The sequence below is a fragment of the Stenella coeruleoalba genome, assembly GCF_951394435.1.
Source record: "Stenella coeruleoalba genome assembly, chromosome: 1".
Classification (NCBI taxonomy): Eukaryota; Metazoa; Chordata; class Mammalia; order Artiodactyla; family Delphinidae; genus Stenella; species Stenella coeruleoalba.
The window spans coordinates 38,643,018-38,666,204 of record NC_137169.1 but is presented as its reverse complement, the minus strand read 5'-3'; the positions used below and the strand labels follow the sequence as shown (position 1 = coordinate 38,666,204).

The following is a 23,187-nucleotide window of genomic DNA, read 5'->3' as shown; positions in this document are numbered from 1 at the left end:
ATCAATTTATGCCAGACATTGTACTAGACACTGAAGATATAAGAGTAAATTTAGAAATCTAAGGTTCTCATCCTTATGGAGCTTATGGTGTAATGAGGGAGACAATCCAATAACCATGAAATTAAACGTGAACTACAAACATAAATGTTATAAAGGACAACAGAATTAAAAACTGAAAGGACAAAAGAATAACAAACTGACAGATGTTTTGAAGTGCTTTGAGATCACATAATAGAGAAATCTGACCTAGTCTAAAAATGTGAGGGCCAGTTTCACTGAGGAAATCATTTTTAGCTCATGGTTCCCAAACTGAATGCCAAAGTACCCTGGAGCACTGCAGCGAATTCACAAGAGTGCCCTGGGTTTACATTTTTAAGGGAAACAGAGCAACACTGTTAGATATCATGTGAACTATCAGCTATTAGATACCATGTGAACTATCAGCTCAGGGTAGTTCACAATTTCAACTTTAGATCATGCACATTCTTTTCGAAGACACATCTTTGTGATGCTGACTTTTTGGTGGGCAGTTGCTGTGATAAAAATAAGTACTACGTGAAAATTAATGTGGAAAATAAAATGAGTATGGAAGCGTCTAACCTGATTCCAAGGTATGAGAAACTGGGCAGTGCCAACAGGCATTTACATCCAATTAGAAGTGATTGTGGTTACATAAGAATGAAATAAAGTTGCTACTTCTTCTCTTAATGTATATGTACTGTTTCTTCAAACAGCTACTAAGTTGTTAGAAAATACTTATTAAGTATTGTTTGGATCCAGTTACTCAATAAATACAACTGTTAGATACTTATTTTGGACTAAGGTGTTTGTGAAAAAAAATACTGACACACTAAGGGGACCATGAACTGAGAATGTTTGGGAATCTCTGAATTAAGCTAAGATCTTAAGGATAAGTAGGCACCTCAAACACCATGCAGTAGAATGAACAGGAGCAAAAGACAGGGTCCCCATCCTTGAAGACATTACAATCTAGTTAGGGAGGCAAATCTAAAAGATAAACAGTTTTGTTTTGTTTTGTTTTGGCCACGTTGCACAGCTTGAGGGATCTCAGTTCCCTGACCAGGGATTGAACCCAGGCCATGGCAGTGAAAGCCCAGAATCCTAACCACTAGGCCACCAGGGAACTCCTGATAAACAATTTTAAAACAATTTAATGTTAAACTTTAATATTTGCAAAAATCTTTCATATCTTTTCTCATGAAATTCTATTAAGTATGTGTCTTATCTCTACTCTAAATTGAGACCCTCTAGAAGGCAGTATCCCCCAACACAGAGCAAATAGTTTGCACTTAGGAAGTGTTTTCTGGGTCAATCTCACTTGCGTCCATTTACTCTCCTTAGCCTTTTCTCAGAATTGAAACCTCCAACTACCCTATGCAAGGGTAACTCTGCTTTAAGTGTTCTCCACTCCCCCACATCTCCTGGCTGCTTCTTTCCTACTGTCCTTCTAAATTCAGCTCATACATATCACTGCCCCTGAGGAAGCCTTCCCTGACCCACTGAGCTGTAACTTAAATGTCCCTTATCTAAATGGTCTGTGTGTATATTTCTGTCATAGGACTTATCACTCTGTCCTGTCACAGTCACTGTTTAACTTCTATATCTCACAGCTCACTGTAAACTTTTGACAGTAGGGTCTGTGTCTTATTCACCTTAGCAACTATCACAGTGCCTAGCTCTCAAAGAATGTTTTCTGAATAAATGACAAGTAAAGGGAAATTTTTTTTTAAGTCTAATTATGCCGTTCACCTTAATGGACTTCTTGGAAAAAATGAGTAATTTACTCAGAAAAACTTTGAAGAGGAGATTAACAGATTTGAAAAAATTAAAATGATTGATAATCATCCAGTGCTAATAAAAAAAAAGCATACAACTGATGATAGAAATGTAAGTATAATGTTTTTGAAAAGTAATCAAACAATTATCAATTAAAATTAAAAATGCACTTATCTTCTGACTTAGCAATCCCACTTTTAGGAATTTTGCTTGCAAAAATAAAAGCATCCATATGCAATATTATATTTACAAGGAAATTTACTGAAGCACTGTTTGCAATAGCAGAATAATTTCCTGAAATCTACCCTGAGTGTCCATCAATGGGGGGAATGGTACAACTATGCTATGGTAACATCCATATTATGGACTATTCTGCAGCTACTAATAAAAATAAGTTAAGTCTATGTGTAGAGGCCTGAGAGGGCCATGATACATTCAGTAAAAAAAAAACAGAATAGTCCCATTTGGAGGTTAAAAAGGTAACTATATGCACTTTTATTTGTAAAAATATTGAGAAAGAGTTAATACCAGACAGTAAATACTGGTGAGAGGTCACCAACTCAGGGTTAGAGGTCACCAACAAATATGTATTACTACTGTAACTTAAAATGGAAAGAAAAAAATGAAGTTTTCAAAAGTAAGAATAGTAAATAACCTGAACATATTCTCCCCTCCTCCAAATTCTTAACAACAACAACAACAAAAATCCCACATTACCATTACCTTAATGAAAGGGTGGTGCTTCAGGAGAGTCGAGGATTCTGTGGACTCTCTTTTACAGATAATTTAAACTTTCCTTTAAAAAAAACAAAAAAGCCCAAAAAACCTATCTCTTACTCCAGCCCATCCCACCAAAAGGAGAAAGGCCTGTTCTGAAGCAAGCTTAATGTCCAGTGGATCTTCCTATCTCGTTTCTTTAATGAGTGGTAGTCTGCTTTAGGGATTTGTAACCAGGAGCTTAAAAGTTTTAGAATGCTCATCAGATTTTTACAACTATACCATTTATTCACTGAGAGTAAACTGAAGTGTTACATGAGAAATCAGAGTAAGACAGAGGTTTCATTCAAATGCTTCTGGTCCTGAAATTGGGAGTACTAACTGCTCCTTGGGCGCCCCCTGGAGACCGAATTTTAAATTTTTTTACATCTTTAGGACAAACTGGTGTGCTATATATTCATTCAAAGAATACTTATTAAGCACCTATATGTCAGGCACAATGTTCAACACTAGAGACAAAAGATAAATAAAATCAAATTTCTGTTTTCTACATACTTAAAGTCAGTATCACCCAAAACTTTCTAAGCATAGCAGGTAGGGTACAATGTCTAAGTTATCCATACAGGTCCTGGAGGAAGTTAAAACACAAGATGATAAAAATGCTTCTGGGGTGCTACCGAAAGCAATTTGGCATGGATATAAACTTTAGCATAATTGTTCATTTAAGGAGAATGTTCACCATCTTTAAAAGAGAGTAGGTTTAAATATCCCAGCTAACACATGCAAAACTGTGGTTGTTATTTTCAGACAAGTTTAGGTTATGGCACTATAATTTTTCTTGGGCCAAAACAATACAAATAAAGCTTAATTAAAAAAATTCAAAAATGACACAGTATCTTCCATCATGATTTTTTAGTCACAAGTTATTCCACAATAATAACTCCACTCTGAGCACTTGACTCCTGATTGCACTGCTTTAGAAAATGGCTAATTTTCAAAAACAAATTTGAGTGTGAGAAGACAGACTTAAAAATTAGTTAGAAAATAAAACAAAACTGAAAAAGATCAGTTCAACTAAATGGGCAAAATTCAATCTCAAAGCCTCCCTCAAACCTTTCCTTTCCAGTTCACAACACTTTCAGAAGATGCTGCATCAGATTTGCCTTTTCTTCCTCAAGGTCTGGGAGAGCAAGTAGTACAGGTAGAATTCACAGCAGGAAAAAAAAAAAAAAAACAAGCAACAGCTTCCCTGTGGTGACACCCTCAACCATAACTGCAATGTCCCAGGATATTAGAGGGCCAGATATTCTCAGGTTCTGTAGCAAGGGTCCAAAGATGTACTTCTGGTGGCCTGAGTTGGAAATTAATGTAATCTTCCCAAAGAAACAATTCTGTTTCAGCCACATTTCAGGTACCCTGTTAGCTAAATTAGTAATGGCATGATAGTTGGGGAATTTAACCTTGATTTATATAACTTTCCCCTACAGAAAAAAATTAGCTCCAAAAATTACAATCGTTTGGGATTCAGCTTACATTTGCCCGTATAATAAAACACTGAGTAAAAATGCAAGAGACTCACAAAAGAAACAAAACAAAAAATCCTCTGACTTAACTGACCATAGACATTCCATTGTTTAATCCACTAGAAGACAGCAACTGCTGAATTATAAGCTATTTGGAATTGTAAGAAAACAGTTGAATTTAAGCTCATATAAGTGTTGAAATCTTAAAGAATAAGATAATACATTATAGAACATATCTCATCATGGAAACCTTATAATTCTTAATTAACAGGTTTAAAATATTATCCACCATTATCAAACAGAGTAAAGAATAAATACTAATTACAGAATGTGGAGATTATTTTTAACCCATTGGAGTAATATGGGTATTATCAGTTTGGGTGTGAACACTTAAAAGTCACATTATGATTCAAAAACAAAATATTTAAATACATTCCAATACATCAGTCATAAACCAATTTTTTTTTTTTTTTTTTTTTTTTTTTTGCAGTACACGGGCCTCTCACTGTTGCAGCCTCTCCCATTGCGGAGCACAGGCTCCGGACGCGCAGGCCCAGCAGCCACGGCTCACGGGCCCAGCCGCTCTGCGGCATGTGGGATCCTCCCGGACTGGGGCACGAACCCGTGTCCCCTGCATCGGCAGGCAGACCCCCAACCACTGCACCACCAGGGAAGCCCCATAAACCAATTTTTAAAAAGTAAAACTACAGTGCACTTCAAAGTAAAAACAACCAACCTCATAAATTAAGAACAGGAACTCTAAAACAGAGGAAAAAATTATTTGCATCCATGCATGCCAGATATTTTACCTCATTTCATATTCATAAATACCATACCAGACAGGTGTTATTTCTTCCTTCTTACAGAGGAACCCAAGGTAAAACAACAACTTCTCTGGGACTAAAGAGATAGTAAATGGAACAGTTAGGGTTTGAATCCATATCTGTTTGACTCTAGTAAAGTCTTTTCCCCCTCAGAATGGGAGGAAATATTAGTGACCGACAACAGATTCATCTCCAAAATATACAAACAGCTCCTGCAGCTCAATATTAAAAAAACAAACAACCCAATCAAAAAATGGGCGGATGATCTAAATAGACATTTCTCCGAAGAAGACATACAGATGGCTAAAAAGCATCATTACATCATTGCTAATTATTAGAAAAATGCAAAATAAAACTACAGTGAGGTACCACCTCACACACATCAGAATGGCCATCATCAAAAAATCCACAAACAGGGCTTCCCTAGTGGCGCAGTGGTTGAGAGTCCACCTGCCACGGGTTCGTGCCCCGGTCCGGGAAGATCCCACATGCCGCGGAGCAGCTGGGCCCGTGAGCCATGGCCGCTGAGCCTGCGTGTCCAGAGCCTGTGCTCTGCAACGGGAGAGGCCACAACAGTGAGAGGCCCGCGTACCACAAAAAAAAAATCCACAAACGATAAAGGCTGGAGAAGGTATGGAGAAAAGGGAACCCTCCCACACTGTTGGTGGGAATGTAAATTGGTATAGCAACTATGGAGAACAGTATGAAGGTTCCTTAAAAAACTAAAAACAGAGCTACCATGTGAGCTAGCAATCCCACTCCCGGGCATGTATCTAGAGATAACCATGATTCAAAAAGATACATGCACCCCAATGTTCACTGCAGTGCTATTTACAATAGCCAGGACATGGGAGCAACCTAAATGTCCTTCACAGAAGAATGGATAAAGAAGATGTGGTTTATATATACAACGGAATATTACTCAGCCATAACAAAGAACGAAATAATGCCATTTGTGGCAACATGGATGGACCCAGAGATTGTCATCATGAGTGAAGAAAGTCAGACAGAGAAAGACAAGTATCATATATCTCTTACATGTGGAATCTATAAAATGGTACAAATGGACTTATCTGTAAAACAGAAACAGAGTCACAGATGTAGAAAACAAGCTTATGGTTACGGGGCGGGGGGGGGAAGGGAGGGGGAGGGATAAATTGGGATATTGGGATTGACATTTACACACTACTGTGTATAGAACAGATAACTAATAGGGACCTACTGTATAGTACAAGGAACTTTACTCAATACTCTGTGATGGCCTATATGGGAAAAGAATCTAAAATAGAGTGGATATATGTATATGTATAACTTATTCACTTTGCTGTACACCTGAAACTGATACAACATTGGAAATCAACTATACTTCAATAAAAATAAAAAACAAACAAAAATAAAGTCTTTTCTCCTTCCCTTACTATGCTATTTACATGTAAGAGGTTTCATATATACAACAAAAACCTGAAACCATCCAATTGTCATGTCTTTTAAAAAGTGAAAAGAACGAACAAAAATAAGGAGAAAAATATTTATGTATCTTTTGGTTGAATTAGCTCCACTTATAGTCTTACAAATGATCAACAATTATAAATACAGCTGTAAAACACATAATGAAGATTTTACCATCCAACTTTTTCTGGATGCTCTTTAGAGAATAAAATATAGGACAGGAGTGGGTGAGGAGTAAAATCCCAAAGCTAATAAAAGCCATATCCTGGAAAAGAGGAGGTAACTATTTTAGAAGTTCTGGGTCAAAACTTTTGCTGGTCACCGAGTTTCACAAGGATTCTTTGGTGTTTTACAGCACTACTGGTCTGCTCTTCTGTTTCTAGATATCTTCTGTTTTCCTTCTCTCCCAAACATTCCCCAGATTCTCCAATAAGCCTTTCACCCACACTGCAGCTAACCACGTATCTGTTCGAAAATTGTTAACGGAATTGAAGCATTAACCTTACCACGCTTTGGGGGAAAAAAAAAGTAACACCATTTTAGACTTGGGAGGCATTTCATACTGAGTTTAAATCTGTGTGCACAGCCTCTACTGTTCTAGTGGGGGCAACCGAGACTCGGAGAGAGGAAGTGACTTGGCCATCGACTCAGGGTAAGTTGGCAGCCGGGCCAGAGGTTGAAGTTTGATCTCATACTCCACGGCTTTTTCCAACCACACCAACCCGGGCTGAGCCTCAGGGCTGGTACTGACTTGTACGGGTTCAGAACACCTAAAGGTAACGCCCTGTCGCCCGGGTCTCCTTTCTAGGATAAAGACTAATTAGTAGACGGTTCAGAGTTTAGAGGGCCTGCAGGAATGGGCGTGGTGGAAAAACCGGTCTCCCCTTCAGGCAGCGGTGAGCTCACCCAGCCTCTAACCCAAATCGACGCTGCTGCCACCTCCGGCCGCCCCACAACCAGCGACACACTGACCTCTGCGCGCTGGGGGCCCCGGAAGCGGACCCTCCCGGGATACCTCTCCCAGCCCACTCTCGAGACGAACTTGGTCCCCAAAATGTAAGGAAAGAGGGGCGCAGGAACAAAGCAATCCCAAACGGTCCCCCTCCTTTCTGGGTCCCCCCGAGGCGGGCGGACGTGGACTACCAGTTCCGACATGCCGCGCGCCGGCGGACCCCCGAAACACCGCCACGCCGACGGTGCGCCGGTCGTCGGGACCCGTAGTCCGCGGCTCCGGGGCGGTGGGGGGTGGGTGGGGTGGGGCGCGTGGGGGAGGCGCGGACAGACGCGCGCTGCGGGACTGGCCGGCCCGGCGTCCGGTCAAGCACAGGGAGCCGCCGGCTGCCCGGGCCTCACCTCGACGATGCGGGCGCACTGGGTCCCCTTGCCGGCGCCGGGACCGCCGAGGACGAACACGACCTGCGGCCTCATGAGGCGGTGCGGGCAGAGGAAAAGCGGCCGGCCGGTCAGCAGCGGGAAGCTAAGGCCTAGGACGTACAGCAGCCGGCGGCCGCAGCGGCGAAGCATGCACCGTGGTCGGTAGGACGCTGATGCAGCTGACAGCGGCCGGGCAGGCGTTGGAGCGGGAGCGGGGCACGGAAAAGGGGGCGGGCCGAGCCGGCGCCAGCCGCGGTCCAGCCGCCGTGGCTGCCGAGGCGTCCGCGCCGCGGCCGGAAGGGGCGGGCTTCCGCTGCTCTCTCGTTAGCCGCGCCCCTACGTCCCCCACGCGGGGCCGCGCTCGCGTCCTCCCCGCCCCTCTGCTGGCTCATTGATTCTTTCGGTCCGCGGGTCTTTTATCCTGAGCCTCCTGGTGTCGGGCCTGTGCTGGCGTAAGGGATGTGACCCACGGGAGAGCAAAGCCCATTGTCGCTGCTCGCAAGTTTAAATTCCAGGGGCCAGGCAGCCGACCTGAACAAGTCAACACACGAATAAATAAATGCAAATAGCAATATCGGCTTTGAAGGAACCAAAAGGAGGAATAACAAGAGATGAATGTAATTTGGGTAAGGTAGTCAGACCTCTGAAGAGGTGACATAGAAGCCAAGGCATAAGGATAGCAAAGAGCAAAACTAGGCAAAGACTGGGATAGAGTGTCCCACAAAAAGAGAAAAGGCGAGTGCAAAAAGCCTAAAACTTTCAACTGTTAGAGCAATTGAAAGGCCAGTGAGATCAGAGTTGTGTGAAACGAAGGAGGGAATGAAAGGTGGGAGAGTTTGGCCGACGGCAGATCAGTCAGGCCCTTTGGTTAAGGAAAGCAGTTTGGATTATATTCTAATTGCAACGGGAAGCCCTTTTAACTATAACTCCATTTCCCTGCCCCTTGCATTAGGGAAAAACCTTGAGAACAAAAGGAGTCCAAGGAATGAGTCTTAGCGAACAGACCTTTAAAAGTTGGAGAGAGAAGGAGGAACCTGAGAAGGCAGAGCCAGAAAGGTTAAGAGGAAAACCAGGAGAATGTGGTGTTCCAGCAAAGAGAGTGTTTGGGGTGGGACTGTGGTGGTGTAGTAGTGAACACTTAAAAACAAATGAGTACAGATAAATTGGATTTGGCAGCAGGGAAACTTATGAACTCTACAGTTCTGCCCAAAGCAAATCATACACTGTATCTAATTTGAATCCCGATTGAAAAAGGAGTGGGTAGGAGATGAGTAAATGAAAACAATACTGAGAATAAGGGTCAAGGCAAAGTTCATTTAGGATGGGAGATAGGGGCCATGCTGTCTAATATGGTAGCCCCCATTTAAAAATGCAAAAAACATTGTTAGTTTGTAAGTCTATACCAAAACAGGTGCCCACAGGCTATAGTTGCTGCCCCCTGGCCTAGCAGAATGCCTGGTGTTAGAAGTCCAATCCAAGCTTAGAGGAACGCTCCAAATCCTCCACCTACCAGGGAGGAGGACCTAGGACATGTCAGCTGAAAGTAAGAATGACTGGTCATGTTATAAAGAGGTAGTAGGAGTACAAAAAAAAGGCCATATTGAAGCAAATGTGCCTCTTTTCCATTGTGCATGTTCTCTTAAGTGACTTTTCTGTATCTTATGGCATAATTGCCAGATTTGAAAGATGTTAAGGGGATGGGGGTCTGTGGAAAAGGGCCTAGGAAGCTATTCTTTGGCTTTTAGTGAAAGCCTTGTGCCCTTTTCACATGCGTTAGGAGAGAAACAAAAAGATAGTCTTTCTGGCTCCCATGATAGAATCCACCAGTACTAATGATTCCACATATGAGTCTGGGTTCAAAACTTCATTGTATACTTAGAGCAATATGTAGTGACTTTTCTCTCTTTGACTCCCTGGAGAACTTGACTACAGTAGGCTAAGTTCTTAGTATCCTCCACCTTGCCCATCTCCTGCCAACCATGCTAGGCAACTGAGGAAAATACTAAAGAAGAAAGATATAAAAAAAAGTGAAACCTAGATATCCACATCCACCAAGGGTTTTCCAGGAAGTTATTTCCAGGAAGAACAAGACTAGGCCAAAAGGACAGTTTATTATTTGTTGGCTCTTTGGGCCTATTCTGGTTATCTGTTCTTACACAGCAAACCTTAGTGGATTACAACAACAAGAAATGCTTGGCGTGGGAACACCACCCCCAGCCCAAACGTCACACACATTTGGTGACCAGAAGTGTTCGGTTTGAGTAGTGCTGTGGGTAGAGAGAGGAGACACATGGGAGTGTCTTTCCAAGACACTTGTTTACCACACCAGGCAGTCCCATGGAGCCAAGCCAAGGAGGCTAGGATCCGTAAACGACACGGTGCTACTCTGATGCTCGAACATTTAACCCCTCTGCTTGTCTAGAGTGAAAGGTCTAACTCTTAGTGCCTTGGTCCTCATTTGTCCCCAAAGAATTCATTTTGCCTTAGCCTTATATCAGTGCTTCTACTCCTTGGAGGTGGCAGAGAAGCAATGAGTTCCACCTAGATGCAAACAATCAGACCCTCAATAAGAAAATGTCTCAATAAGAATATATTGAGTAAATGGCTGTCACCTGTAAATGGTAGAGGGCCATTTCCTACCTAAATCCATAGATTGAATCCATAGATTACATAAATTTGATTGATATCTATTGAATATCCACTATGTGCCAAGGATTTCACTTATATTCCTTAGTTTTTGGATGATATTCAAACTTTTAAATAATCAGTACAATCAGAATATTTATAGAGATTTCTGGGGCGGGGATTTGCTGTGCCAGGCATCAGTCCTCTAATTGTGGGGTCTTAAGGAGGTCCTAGGTGTCCCAGGAGAGGGGAAGAGGGCATTCAAAGTTCTCAGGAGAGAAGCTATATCTAACTCATATGGAAATAATTCGCTTTTAACCCCAACACAATCTCACCAGTTGTCTGTTGGCTAAACATCAAGCCTTGCCTTATAAAATGCTCGTAATGCTATGAAGTTAGTACTGTCATTTTGCAGATTGAAAAAGAGAACCAGGAAGTGGAAGTACTTTGTTCAAGGCCACAGAGGCAGTAGATAGCAAAGTCAAACTCAAACTTAGCGTGTATAGCTTCAAAATATGCGTTCTTTCTATACATTACTGACCCTTTATGAGATAAGAAGTTCCACACTCACAAAATCCCTTCAAAGTAAGTTCTGTTACAGATGAGAAGACTGATCTCAGAAAGATGTATAACAAGAGCTATCCTCAAAACCCACTCCTACCCATATGAGTTTATTTATCAAGTACGTTAGGTCTTCGGGGCATATATTCAGTGTATGCATACTGTTCCCAGAGTATAGCTATGTTCCTAGTGAACTCTTGAGGGTCTTGAGAAGTAGGGCCTTGTCACCATTTATGTCCTGTTTATCATAATTGTCCTTTAGATATCTGTTCCCATACTTTCATTTTCCCACTCTTGACCACACCTGTTTGCTGGTATGTGCTGTTCATTTTTCAGGATTCAGCTCAGATTTTACTTCTTCCGGGAAGCTCTCTCTAAATTCCCAAGACTGGGTTAGGTGCCCCTCTTTTGTTTCTACACCCACTACCACCACCACCACACTTACTCTGTTCCTTGTTTACTTCTGGCCTAACACTGTGGCGTATTGTGTATCTCCCTACTAGATTTAGAGCTCCTTGAAGGAAGAGACTATGTCTGATTACTCTTTGTACAACATAACAATGTCTACTGTTACAACGTGATTTGCTCTCTTAAGGGAACTCCAAAGTTCTTGGAAGATTCAGAATATATAACTTGGTTGCTGCCACTCAAGTTCTATCTACAATGGTCTTTGGCAACTACTTCCTTGTAATTCCAGAAATACCTTTCTTGAGTGTACCTAGGAACTGGTTTCTAGGATCAGTCTGGGTGATGGAGCAAAGATAGGGCATGTGGGTGGCACAGGTGGGTGGGTGGCAGGCCATATGCTTTGCATTCAGGACTTCACAGCCATCTGTTATATTGTGATCTATTTCCTGGAAGGATGCTTAGCCCATTACACAGCCTGATGCTTAATGGAGGTTCTAAAATGAAGATTCACGTTATTCAGATTTGCACGGTTATTGCTGTAATGCTTTATCAAAGGAGCTTTTATCAAAGATTCTGAGAGCATTGGTTAAAAGAAACATGGTCTTTTAAAAGCTGATGTGCCAAATCTGGCAACAGACAATATGCCTACCCTCCTGGGAGTGACTGTCGGCTAAGCTCAGTCCATACTGCAGAATGGCAGCCTGACCAGTGAAGGGAGATTGTCTTTGGCAGGTCTTACAGTGTTTTTGCCTGTTAACTTTGCAAGCCTAGGTAGTTTGGTTATGCCTACAGTGTCTTTGTCTGCAAAATCAGGATGATGGTAAAAAAAATCAGTGTGGCCAATACTTACAGAGAATTTACCGATGTGTGTTATTTGCTCATTCTAGTCTTTATTCCAAACAATCCAAGCTCTAAAAAATAAGTAAAATAAGTCACATGACTTGACACAATAAATTATTATTACCTCTCCCAAGAGGTTTGAGTCTCAAGGAATTGTGCATAAATTAACAGATTAACAGTCCCCCTTAAAAATATGATGTTGCTTAAAAGCAAAGCTGTAGTTGTTTTGAAAAAGCAGCAGTCCAGCTTAGCTCAGAAGTGTAAATACAGAAAGGGAAAGTTGGGTGTTTGGAGAAATTTAGTAAATAAGGGCAGAACCGGTAACTGATTCCAACTTCCCTGTTCCTGGTGAAAACAATAGCTCTTTAATTCCCACGACTAGCCTATTAGCAGGCACATCAGGGTTTATAACACTGAACATTTACCAGGTCTTATCATAAAGAGCATGTCACGTGGTCAGGGACTGAAAGGGAATAAGGAAAAATGAAAACAATTGATATGTTAGAATGTAGAATTTTGGATTAATTTTTCTCTTTACATTTTTTTCTTTGTAGCATTGTTTATGCGACAAATTCATACATTTTTTTAAAAGTATGACATACTGAGAGGCCCGCGTACCGCAAAACAAAAACAAAAACAAAGTATGACATACTGGAAATGGTTCTCTGTGAAGCAAATTAAAGTGCTTAGAAATTTGAAAAATAATACCGGTAGCTTTTCTCTGTAGGGGCCAATAGCCATAGCAATTCCATGGTGTCCTGAAATAACATAAATATATATAAGCAAGGATCAAAGAATAGCACAGTATATATTCAGTCTATTTAAACTGGCCTGTAATCTAACAATAACTCATATTTGCTTTGGATAATTACCTCTTATTACCCCCCCCATAAAATTGTGCCTTCCTTGTTCTTTGCTTGTCATGTCCTTCCAATTCCCCATGCCATCTAGCACAAAGCTTAATGTGTAGTAGATCCTTGGTAGAAAATTTGTAGATTTTATTTCACTAAGCTTATTCTCTAATTTAACAAATCAATTTCCTTAATCTCTATGTACGTACAGCAATGTGTTGCTCATTTATTAACACTGGCAGTTGTCAGTATACCTGGACTAATAATATATGGGCAGCCTTTTAATTAACTTTCACACTTATTATGAATTAACTCTTTTATGATAATATACAATATACAAATGAGGAAAATCAATCTTAGAGAGTTTAAATGGCAGAATTGGGGCCAGATGCCCAAAGCCAGTGCTTGTTACATCATACCATATTTCAAAAAAAAATTTTCAATACCTAAGGAATAAGCCCTTTGGACTCCTCCACGTTGTCCTAAATATGAGGCTGAGTCATTTCAATCCAAAAATGAAGTCAGTAATTACTTTTCATTCAATTCAAAAAATATCTACTCTATCCATAGCATTTAACGTATATCCTGCTTAGAAGTCCAGTGGTAATAAAATGTTTAATTGAAGTCTTTTTGAGTTATTATTAAGCAAAAAAGAAGGCATTTATCTTATTTTATTGCTGTTGTTCAAAAAATTAGCATATACTTCAACTCTCCTTTTGCCCCCTCCTTTCTTTTTTTTTAAACAGAGTTTATTTTTAAGAACAGTTTTACACTAACAGGAAAATTGAGAATATAGTAGAGTCTCCTCATACCACCCCCCCACCGCCACCCAGTTTCCCCTATTATTAACATCTTATATTTAGTATGGTACATTGTTACAATTAACTGTCCAATATTGGTCACTATTATTAAGATCCATAGTTTATTTACATTTTCTTAGTTTTTAACCCAGTCTTATTTTTCTGTTCCATGATAGCCCATTACATTTAGTTATCTCTTTAGGCTCCTCTTAGCTAGTTTCTCAGACTCTCCTTGTTTTGATAACCTTTACAGTTTTGAGAAGTACAGTTCAGATACTTAATAGGTTTCCCCACTGTTGGAATTTGTCTGATGTTTTTCTCAGGATAAGTCTGGATTTATAGATTATTGGAAGGAAGACCACAGAGGTAAAGTGCCATTTTCATCACAGCATATCAAGTATACATACTATTGGCCTTGATCACCTGGCTGAAATACTGATGGTCAGGTTTCTCTACTGTAACTCTTTTCCCCACTCCTTTACATACTGTATACCTTGGAAAGCTGTCAATATGCCCAGCCTACACCTAAGGAGTAGAGAGTTGTGTGTTATGCTTGCCCCTTCCTTTTTGTCTAATTCATTTCGTCTTACATTTCTCTTTCAGATATTTTAAAGTAGTTCTTTTTTTTTTTTAAATTAATTAATTAATTAATTAATTTATTTTTGGCTGTGTTGGGTCTTCGTTTCTGTGCCAGGGCTTTCTCTAGTTGTGGCAAGCGGAGGCCACTCTTCATCGCGGTGCACGGGCCTCTCACTATCGTGGCCTCTCTTGTTGCGGAGCACAGGCTCCAGACGTGCAGGCTCAGTAGTTGTGGCTCACGGGCCTAGTTGCTCCGTGGCATGTGGGATCTTCCCAGACCAGGGCTCGAACCCGTGTCCCCTGCATTGGCAGGCGGACTCTCAACCACTGCGCCACCAGGGAAGCCCTAAAGTAGTTCTTAAAAGAAAACATAAATCATGAGGGGCCCACACAAAGTTTTTTTCTTTTACATCCTAAATTCACTCTGTAATCAAATTCTGTTGAGTTTACCTTCAAAATATACACAGAATACAGCAACCTCTCACCACCTCCATTGCGGTTCAAGCCATCAATCTCTCCCTTACATTATTGCAGCAACCTTCTAACTGGTCTCCTTGCTTCTGCCTTTGCTCCCTACAGTTTATTCTCTATGTGGCAACCATAGTAATGCTTTTAAAACCTAAAATCAGATCTTGTCATTCTCCTATTTAAAATCTTCCATTGGCTTCCAGTCTAACTGAAGAGTGCAGGTAAGTCCTTATAATGCCTTATTTGATCTACCAACACCTCCTCCCTCTTCAGCTGCTGATATTCTTCTAACCCACTTTGCTCAGCACATACTGGCCTCCTGCTCTTCGTTGAAGATGCCAGGAAACTCTCACCCCAGGGCCTTTGCACTTAATGTAAAGCATGGCAGCCATCTAAGTGTGCCACCTGTATCTCTCTCTAGAAAGAATTTGACAATTAGCTGCGCAGAGTACACTTAGCTGACGGCCTCTTGTTATGGTCTTCTGGATCTGCCTTAATTTTGTGCTTGCTCTTTTTGGGAAGCTCCAGGCAATGACTGAGCACAGCAAGGGTTCTAGTCATTTCTGCCTAATGTGGGACTCCTCCAATGGGCAATATTTGCTCCAGAGTTCCCCACTGGGTCAGCCAACTTTGTCAGACGTGCATCACTGGCTAAGCCTCTTCCTGTTCTCACACCAGAGCTGAAGAACTCACCAGCATTTCTCTTAAAATGTGTGCCCTAGATTCTAGGAATTTTTCCAGGAAAGCAGAGAATGACGCTCTATGGAGCATGTATTTCTTGGCTCGTTTGATACATTTTTCAGGATGGTGTTTTCACTCTGTCAAAAGGGTGGATGCATATTCAGAACAAGACAGGCTACAAATGCAGCGCAGACTTCAACACACTCCCACATTGCTCAAGAAACTAACAAAAGTCTAGAGAAACGTGACATTTGACATTTCGAATCTGGACTCTGCAATAACTAGCTGTGTGATCCCTTGTTGAATAGGGATAGTAATACCTACGTTGACTGTTAGGACAGTCAAATACGATAATGGAGAAGGCTCAATTACCAACGATACTTGTGGAGATAACTATAAATCATCACACTAATACTAATACCATACGCTATATATATAATACCAATACTATATATAATACCAATACCATACATCATACATAATACCAGTTTTCGTTGTGGAGATAAGTATAAATGACTTATAAATTTGTCACGTTCTTTTCTGCTCAAACAGGAAGGAACTAAAATTTTTTTATGTTATTGAGAGGAAAGGACGATTCTTAGGAAAGAAACTGGAAGAAATCTAACTTCCCCTCTCTTTTTGTCCAATCAAGGGATTTGGTACGCTTCTAGTCGCCGAGCGAGGACCAGGGCAACGAGCACTTCCGGTTTCCTCTGCCATCCTCTCATCCGCCAGGCTGGGCTTTTCACTGCGCGTGCGCAAATCCCGCCCCACCCCGGAACTTAACCGTTGACGAAATTGAAGTGTTTAAATCCTCCGGAATCTAATCCTGGATGGCGGGTGGCGCCCTCCTTTCTCCACGGAAGCTTGGGATTGGTCGGTATGGGACCAGTGCGGGGCGCTGATTGGCTGGAGCGCCAGGGTGTCGCGGCGACCGTGAGTGACGCCTTCGGCACCGCCCTTGCTCCCTGACGGGTTGGGCTTCTGACCAGTCAACAGGCGCGGCGCGGACTTCGGTTTCGCGAGTTTCTGTTTGCCGCCCTGGTTCCCGCGACCTCAACGTCCCAGAGGCGGGGCGGCGTCGGCGGAGGCGCTCCTTGGGGCCGACCTCTGTTCCGGCCCAACAAACAAACCTCCACTCGGCGGAGGTTGAGGTGAGTGGGGATATGTGCTTCGGTTCCCCTGAGGAGCGGCAGCAGGACGGGAGGAAGGAGGGTGGGCAACACTCAGGGCCCAGTGGTGGGTTCAGGCCTCCAGGAGCCTGGACTAATGAAATGAAGGGAAGCTAGTAGGAGAAACAAATTAAGCGGACCATGAATTCCTTGGGAATCGTTTGTACATAGGTGTGTGAACGTGGTTTGGAATCGATAACGTGCCGTTTAAAGTTTTTACTGTGAAAATTTCTTGACTAAAGCCCTGTGTGCTCGGACAGCTACATAGTAGGGAATCAGTTAACGTTTGAAGTTCGTGGTCTACTGGAAGTAATGTATAAACAACAAAGCGTGAAAATGCTGTGTATGTGAACACAGGCGGTAGTAACACCACCATGGTGCCTAGGAAATGGTTTCACAGAGGAGTTGACATTCGGATTGGATTGTGAAGGATGCTGGGGGTTTACCAGAGCTTTCCAAGTAAAGGGGACAGCCTGCATGCAGAGATACTCGGGAACTGCAAGTAGTTCACTTTGATTGTGTTGTTGGAGGAGTGAATAGGGGTTAAGTTTGGAATAATAGGATGGGGCCAGATTTTGAAGGTCCTTTATTCTGTACATAAAGAAGAGCCATCAACTCTTCAAGCAGAATAACTTGATCAGATTTATATAGAAATAACCCTTCTAGCAGCACTGTGGGGACATTTCAGTAAATCTGGTGAGAGCTGATGAAGTCAGGAACTCAGGTAGCAGAGATGGAAAGACAGAATTTACATCGGGGAAGAGGGAGGAAGGAAGAGGTAAGGATGACTTGATGCTTTCTGTTATCCAGGGAGAATATGTTTTGCTAGGTATATGTGTTATGTTTCACTAGCTTTAATTGCTTGTGTGTTACTGTCAGAATAAACTGTCTCGTGTGTTTTTTTTATAATGAGAAGTAGGTCAACATTATCTTTTTACCCTAATGCATAAAGGAAGAGCAGACAAATATGGAGTTTTAAGACTCTTTTGTTTAATGAAGAAAAACGGCACTTTATTACTTCCTAGAGTTACGACTATCAATCTGAATATTGTTATCCATGACAACCAAGTAGCATAGAAGGACTTTAGAGTTTAAAACATGCATTGCCTGGAAGCTGTGTGACGTCCAGATGCCTCTAAGAGGGACTTTTTATCAACCTTACAAGGGCACTTTCAATAGGATTTTGTTCTTGTAAATATTTCCAACTTCTGACTTTAACTAAAAAATTCTTCTAAATGACTTCTGCACCAGCATGAATAACTCTCTCCTTCCTTATCTTGCTTTAAACAATTCATTTTTGCTAGAATTGAAGTAGAATGTACAGGGCCTAAAGATTAACTCTAAGATTTAATAAAAAGACATAGCAAATAATGAACTGTAAAGAAAGGACTTTGAGGTTTGTATTTTGCTTAGATAATATCTAGATTTAGATATCCAGTGGGCAATTAGAAATATGGGCTTGAAACTCAAAAGAGAGGCAGAAGCCGAAAGTTTGGTATATACAGATAGGTGTGGAAACAATTGAGAGTGGATGAGATTACCCAGAGAAGGTATGTGGAGCCAAATAAACACCACTGACTTGGCACTGATACAAGTTAGTTTGTGGATATGCAGCATTTGCCTCCCATCTCCACAAGATTGAAGATTCATTGACTTTATTATAGACCTAATAAACATCTGGCCCAAATTGTTCCTATTTGCTTCTTTGTGGTTTTCTGAATATTATGAGGCTTTTGGTCAAAATCTCATGCCCAAACTACGACTGCCCTACCCAGCTCACTAAATTCATACAAGGATCTTGGGGCAGAATCTGTACTTTCTTTAATGAATAGATATATTGGTGGGTTTTGCTGCCTAGAATAAATATTAACATTAATTATACTGAATACTGTAAAGTATGAAAATGATCAGAATCCACAGGCACTTTATCTTATTAATTATGGTTGAAGACACTTCACTTAAGTAACCTAACTTTGTCTGTTATTTTCTTAATATGTGGTTAAATCGTGTTTCCTTTTGTTTTTCGTTTTTGTCACTCATTAGTAATATTCTTTTTACTTCTTTAGGATCCTGAGCATGTGAAATTGAGTAAATCATTCACCAACTATCATGGAGCCTACGTATCCTCTCACAGGGACCCAGATGAATACCAGGTATAGAAATATTTTTACAAAATGTTTTCTTTCACAGCTGCTCATATAACTTGGGTTGGAATAGAAGGGAAAAAATAATCTTTAGAACCAGGAAAATCTGGGTCCATATCCCAGCTCTACCTCTTATTAGGTGGATGACCGTGTTCAAGTTATTTAACTTCTCTAAGCCTCAGTTTCCTCATCTGTAAATTGGGGACAGTAATCTCTAACAGAAGATAATTGTGAAGGGTTAAATAAGATTACTAAACTAAAGGATCTGGGACATAGTAGGCACTCAGTAAATATTAGTCTTATTTCCTCCTTCCCTTATTTTAGTTTCACAGAGGGTCTTTTTATTCATGAAATAGTACCTGAACTTTTGAGGCTAAAGATCACATACATATTTATTTACATCCTAGACAAATGGGAAAGTGGTTGAGTTCCTTCTTCTAAACCCTAATTCCTTGACGGGAAAAATTTCACATTGGATGTATCAAGTTTCCTACATGTCCCTAAGCCTTTGCCCACTCAAGTGGTATAGGAAGGAGGAGCTTGCCAGCTGTCTCCTGATTTTCTCAGTTTGTCATTACTGTGAGGACCAGGCAAATTGGCTTGTGTTATTTGGCTCTTTGGATCATTTATTGTTCTTTTCTCCCCCAGAGAAGAACAATTAATGCTGACGTGTGAATTTTTTTCTTCTAAACTAGAATTGCATCCATGAGTTACCTTTATTTTCTGTATTATTTTTCTTTGTGCCAGATGTTCTTGATGAAGACAATGGGAAGCATGACCCAAAGAGGCTATCATATTCCTTTTACTTAATTTTGGCCCTTCTGTTCTGTCCTGTTGCTACCTCTTATTCTTTGAAAATTTGTCAACCTCTGTTCTTCTCTTTAATTTTATTATTGGGTCAAATCCATTCCTTACATTCTAGAGAAGTTAATATACTCGTGTGATTTAAACTGATTATTCCTGGTATATTCAACTCTAGTTTTTTAATTCATTTATTGAACTCTGGTTTTCAGTAATCTGTGGGCTTTAGGGCAGCAGTTTTGAATTATTTTTGGTTACAGACCCCTTTGAATATCTGATAGCCATGAATCTCATTCCCTATAAGGAAGAATACTTTTATACATACATGCAACATTTTGCACCCAATTTCAGGGCATTTGTGTCTCTCTTGCCTCTGAAGTCTACCTGTATACCTTAGATTAAGAAAAAAGACTAATAATGGCATTTATTGACATCTTGCTCTTGTGCTAAGCACTTTGCATACATTATTTTTATTTAATCCTCACAACAAACCCATGAGGAGTAGGTACTGTTATTATCCCCCTCTTTTTTTTTTAAATGAGGAAACTAGCATAGAGAGATGAACTAACCCAAAGTTATATAGTTGGTAAATGGTATAGCCAATATTTAAACCTGAAATGATTTCTACTCTGTACTGCAAGGAGGTAAACCTGAAGTAGTGTAGGTTGGGCTTTAAAGGTACAATGGACTACTTAGAGCAGAAAGAAATAGCTAACATTGAGCACTTAAAATAAGCCAGGAATTTTTCTAAGCATTTTACATTAATTGACTCATATTCAGTATAACTCTACCAGGAGATACTGATGTTATTCTTTTTAACAGCTGAGGAAACTGAGGCACGGAGACATTAAATAACTTGATCAAGGTCACACAGCCAGCAAATTTTGAAGCCAGGTTTCAGACCTAAGCAGCTGATTTCCAGGCTTTGCTTTTAACCCTTATATCATACTGCCTCTCACCAATTGGTAAATAATAAATATATTAGATATAGAGGTATAGATAACTTGACAGTTGGTCACTTACTACCTTTGTGACCTTGAACAAATTTCTTAATTTCAGACTGTGTCCTCATTTCAAAAAAGGGAGATTAAAAATCCTTATAGATATTATGAGCTCAAATCAGACAAAGATTTGAAAGCAAATAGCTAAGAATGTGGTGGATAAAGCACTACATCATTCAGTTTCTACTAGTATAAGCTTTGAAATCAGCCACACTTAGATTCAAATTCCAGCTCTGCTACTTAGTTGCTGTATCAAGTTATAAAAGCTACAGTTTGTTATCTATAAAGTGGACAATAAAGTGTTTCTGGAACAGTTTTAGTGAGAAATATTGTATATGTAAAGTGGCCAGTAGGATGCCTGGTACATAGTAGGTGATCAGTAAATGGGCTAATATATGTATATTTTTTACTGCAATTGACTTCTTTTTTTAAAAAAAAAAAATTTTATTTATTTATTTGGCTGTGCTGGGTCTTAGTTGCGGCACGCGGGATCCTCCGCTGCAGTGCATGGGCTTCTCTCTAGTTGTGGCCCGAGTGCTCATTAGTTGAGGGCACTGGAGCTTAGTTGCCCTGAGGCATGGGGGATCTTAGTTCCCCAACCCAGAGATCGAACCTGCATCCCCTGCATCAGAAGGTGGATTCTTAACCACTGGACCATTAGGAAAGGCCCTGGGGCTAATATTTTAGTTGAGAAGTTTTATCAGATGAAACATGAAAGTAAGATCTAGAACAAGATATTCTTAGTGCATGATATGATAAATATTTTTTCAGTTCAACTATTTCATAATCTACTACCATGCAAATGCACTTTTGTAGGTAGCTCACTGTCAGAGATTTCTTGCTTTAATTACATGTGATTAAAAACTCTGTGATGATATCCTATATGATTTAACATTGAAATCTTGCTTTACATTGCTTGCGTGATCTTTGTGGAGATTTATTAATGATGTCCTTTTGATGCTTCACTAATTAAATTTATGTGTGGGACTTCCCTGTCCATCCAGTGGTTGAGACTCCACGCTTACACTGCAGGGGGCACAGGTTCGATCCCTGGTGCCTGATGCCACGTGGCACTGCCAAAAAAAACCCCAAAAAACACAGAACAATAACATAAAAAACTCATGTGATAGGGCCCAAGATACCAAATTTGAAAACCCTGAAAAGTTTTTGTGCTTTTCATGATTTTTTAAGTGTTATCTAGAAATCAGTTCAGAAGGATGGATATTAATTTTAAATTTAAATGTAAATACATGGTTTATATTCATTTTTCAGTTACTTAAAGAAGATTATATAGAATTGATATTCCCAGTTCTTTTTAAAAAGACTCACGTGTATATAAATATATATATGGATAGGATAAAAAGGACAGAAAGTCATACCTAAATTTTGAGTGCTTATTCTCTTGATAGCAGAGTTACAAGTGATTTTTCTTTCCTTTTTACTTTTTAAAAATATTTTTCAATTCTAAAATTACAAAAGTAATCTGAAAACCCTATCATTTACAGTTAAACTGTTTCTTGTAAAATTTCTACTGTTTTTCATTGTGCTTTGATTTAAAAAAAAATTTTTTTTAAGGTTTTCTTCAAGCAGGATGGTGCCTTTCTATTTTCCTCCATCAAAATGTGCACTTTGGAACCCAATGCCAATTGGAGATTATATCTACTTACGTCTCAATTACCACAGGTATAAAACTTTTCTCTTTCCAAATCAAACCAGGTTAAACAGGAGTCAAAAGAATATGTAAGGCAATGATTACAGTGACCCAATTTTTTTTTTTAAACTTTTCTATTCAGGAGCTCCCCTCATACAAAGTATTCTTTCTGCTGCTTCTTAAATCTGTTCCTTGTGCTTTTAAGAAGTAATCTTAATTTCACAGTTAAAATATTCTGCAAATCTAAAGTTCTAAGTATTATAGGAAATCAAAAGAGACAAAATATAATAAAAACTGAGTTTTTCGTCATGTTTCCACATGGTGTCTTTGAAGAACACTGAGAAGATTGATTTTGAGTTGAATAGACCATATTAGAAGGAACATAAAATATTTTGGTTATGGCCAGGATTGTGAAAGAAAGACATAGAAGCTTAATCTTCAAGTAATAGAAAATAGAGATCCACTGAGATTTTATATTTAAGAAAGTTACTTGCTAAAAGCAGAGTTCTAAGAAGGATGGATCATAGTGGGGAGACCCTAGAGTCAGCCTAATGCAAGATGGTTTTCTGTAATCCAAGGAACGTAGATTTATTCTGTAGTGGTTTAAGGTGGTGTAACTGGAGTCAGACTTCCTGGAGGGTCAAATCCTGATTTTACCCTTTCTTATTTAAGTGACCTCAGTAAAGTAGCCAAGGATCAGTTTCCTTATTTATAAAATGGGGATATGACACTTGTTTCATAGTACTTTTGTAAGGATTAAATGAGACAGGCTGTAAAGCAGCAGTTGGCACAGTACCTGGACATAGGAGGTAGTCAATAAATGCTAGCTCTTATAAGGGTTTAGAGCAGTGTAGCAGTGTTGAGACCAAGAGGAAAGAATGAAACAAGGTGTTTTGAAGAAATGTATAGCATTTGATGATC

General features: G+C 40.1%; 2 protein-coding genes across 7 annotated transcripts in view; one reads left to right on the top strand and one right to left on the bottom strand.

The window, feature by feature from the left end:
- CMPK1 (cytidine/uridine monophosphate kinase 1) overlaps nt 1-8,166 on the bottom strand; it is a 36,524-nt gene extending 28,358 nt beyond the window's left edge. Inside the window, exon 1 of the mRNA XM_079913328.1 lies at nt 7,664-8,166. Coding sequence (XP_079769454.1) covers nt 7,664-7,834 — 171 coding nt within the window. The 5' untranslated portion in view covers nt 7,835-8,166. The remainder of the gene's footprint in view (nt 1-7,663) is intronic.
- STIL (STIL centriolar assembly protein) overlaps nt 1-23,187 on the top strand; it is a 143,659-nt gene that overhangs the window by 72,694 nt on the left and 47,778 nt on the right. For 3 of the 6 annotated variants that reach the window (XM_079913263.1, XM_079913262.1, XM_079913259.1), the window contains exons 2-3: nt 18,736-18,822; nt 22,191-22,298. In XM_079913263.1, the coding sequence (XP_079769389.1) occupies nt 18,779-18,822; nt 22,191-22,298 (152 nt within the window). In that variant the 5' untranslated portion in view covers nt 18,736-18,778. Of the gene's footprint in view, nt 1-6,921; nt 6,963-7,707; nt 7,847-16,149; nt 16,652-18,735; nt 18,823-22,190; nt 22,299-23,187 lie in introns of those variants that run through there. The other 3 variants (XM_079913261.1, XM_079913260.1, XM_079913264.1) reach the window with 3 other exon arrangements.